General features: G+C 39.4%; 1 protein-coding gene across 1 annotated transcript in view; it reads left to right on the plus strand.

Moving 5' to 3' along the window:
* cabp7b (calcium binding protein 7b) overlaps positions 1-1,254 on the plus strand; it is a gene marked incomplete at its 3' end in the record, with an annotated part of 16,188 nt that extends 14,934 nt beyond the window's left edge. Inside the window, exons 4-5 of the mRNA XM_083902121.1 lie at positions 888-1,035; positions 1,127-1,254. Of these exons, the coding sequence (XP_083758247.1) occupies positions 888-1,035; positions 1,127-1,254 (276 nt within the window). The remainder of the gene's footprint in view (positions 1-887; positions 1,036-1,126) is intronic.
* Positions 1,255-2,518: the final 1,264 nt, after the last annotated feature.

A 2,518-nucleotide genomic window follows, 5' to 3' on the forward strand; every position in this document is an offset into this window, starting at 1 on the left:
TTTACATTTCAGTACTAAACGTGTACTAGAGCGCGATTAGAACGTGTCAGTAGTGCGTTAAAAATCATCGTTGTACGTGATTTTTCGTATTCCTATAGCAGCCTCTGCATTAAAACCACTGAGCTCGACGGTGATTGGAAAAAATGCGGCAAAAACGTCACTTCCACGGAAGCTCAGCTTCTCTGGGAGTCAATGGAGCAGTGGGCAGCCCTGTGTGGATTTTGTGAGGGAAGTCTGTAGACAAACAGCTGGTCGTTGCGTGTTATTTGCCATTTTCATGTGTACATATACTGTAAATTAAAACAGTGTATTATAGTATTATAGCATTTCAGTTTAAGGTTATTATCTTTGTTCTATTCTGAGATTAAAGACAGAATTCTAAGATTTAAAAAGTCAGAATTCTGAGGGGGAAAAAAGTATCTGAGATTAAAGTCAGAATTCTGAGGTAAAAAATATCTGAGATTAAAGTTAGAATTATGAGGAAAGAATTTCCATGTGGCCCTGATGCTCTTCCATATCTATCTCTATTTCAAGTAAATTGGAATAATAATAATAATATATTTAACTTCTGGCATTAGTATTATTATTATTCCACTATCACACTGACATAATGAAGAATCTCATTAGCTGCATTACATGCAGTGTTTTAATGTCTTGCACAACATTGCGTTATGTAATATTCTACGTCTCTGTCTGATTTTAATGGAAATGAGCGTTGTTGTGATGGAAAAGCCCCACGAGTGCTCGCGCTCCCTAATGCGCTCATGACCAGGAGCAACAGATACTTAGTGCTGACCTGCAGCTCGTGTGCGTCACTGAGGGACATTGAGACGGATGAGTTCCTGCGCTAATTAGATGGATTTGTGGTATTTTCCTGCTCTCCCAAGTGTGACATGCAGAAACTGACCGTGGACGAGCTGAAGAGGCTGCTGTACGACACTTTCCGAGACCACCTCACGATGAAAGACATCGAGAACATCATTATAACCGAGGAGACCCACCTGAACAGCCCAGAGTCCCACGTGGACATCGACAGTATGTCTCACTCATCATGTGTCATGTTATTTATTTTTTTTAAACTCGAATAAACATGATACTCTCTTCTTCTGCTTCTTCTTCTCCACAGCAAGTCCAACACAACAGGAAAAACACACATGTGTGCGCAAAAGCCTGATTTGTGCCTTCGCCATCGCGTTCATCATCAGCGTCATGCTCATCGCAGCCAATCAAATGCTCCGCAGAGGGATGAAGTAAGTTTACCAGGTGATAACAACAAAGCATATAAGGTTTGGACTGGGAAAAAACCTAAATGTTGACCTAAATGCATTCACTGAATGTTTTTTTCACAACTGTTTAGATTCTCTCTAAAAAACAACAACAACAATTGATGTCACGCGGTGATTCTGTATGACTCCAGCATACCTTGTTAAAGCAGACATGTCAAGGGCTGATGACGGTCATATCTCTGATTCTGATGTTTTCTAAGATGTTAGGTAGCAACGCAGGAAGTAGAAGACGCCAGTAATTCCAGTGTAAAGTGCTGCATGTGCTGTAGTAATAGCTGTGCTGTGTCTAATATATCAAAACAGTTCATGTTATTGATTAGAATTCTGCAATTTGGAGTGCACATCATTATAATAATCATAACAATAATAGCATTGGTTATAGAAATAAAACAATGCAAAAGTGCCCATGGGGTAAACTTTGATCACAAGACAGCACACAGTTTGTATCTGTTTCATTTAGGATTTTAAAAATTCTGGAAAGGCAGCATAGGTTCATACAAAGTGTTGAACACAATGACAATAATAAAAGTACAAAAACAATCAATCAATTGCATCAATTGTAACAGGTAAGCTCGGGATAGTTGGAGACATGAGGTTCGAAGCCCTCTCTGTGTTTTACACGAGGCTGTTTCCGCAGAATCCGTGGCGTGTATTCCCCAAGGATGTCACAGATTTCTAAATTATTAATTGGGTTGTGGGTTTTTTTTTTTTTTTCTTCTTATGCTCAGAGTTAGCCCTGGGGTTTCTCTGTAAGTCAAGCTGTTTTCCCAGCTGAAATGTGAACCGCCGCAAGCTTAAGATTCAAATTGAGGTGAACAATTGACTCAGAAATTAAACCCCTGACACCGAAGGAAATGGTGAAATCCCTCTGAGAAATAGCAAGACAAGAGAGTGTGCATGTTCTCCTTAACTGGCGAAACGTGTTTCCGTCTGCCAGATGCACGAGGTTACAAAAAGCTACGACGCTAAGTCCTGACCAACCAGCTGTGAATAAATCCAATCATAAACATGCGTAGAGTTCCAATAAAACTTGATATTCAATGTCATTTCTTTGGCAGGTTAGTATGGAGGATAGTCAGCTCACGTAACACACTTGCATGTATATTAAAAAACCCCGAAATTAAACGTGCGTTCTATGTGTGTGCAAGATGGAGTTTTGAATTCTTCTGTATTTATTCAAAGGATTATGCAATTTGTAAAAGTGTTCATTGCAAAAATAATCTCAGTGTTTG

The sequence above is a fragment of the Microchirus variegatus genome, assembly GCF_963457635.1.
Source record: "Microchirus variegatus genome assembly, chromosome: 16".
Lineage (NCBI taxonomy): Eukaryota > Metazoa > Chordata > Actinopteri > Pleuronectiformes > Soleidae > Microchirus > Microchirus variegatus.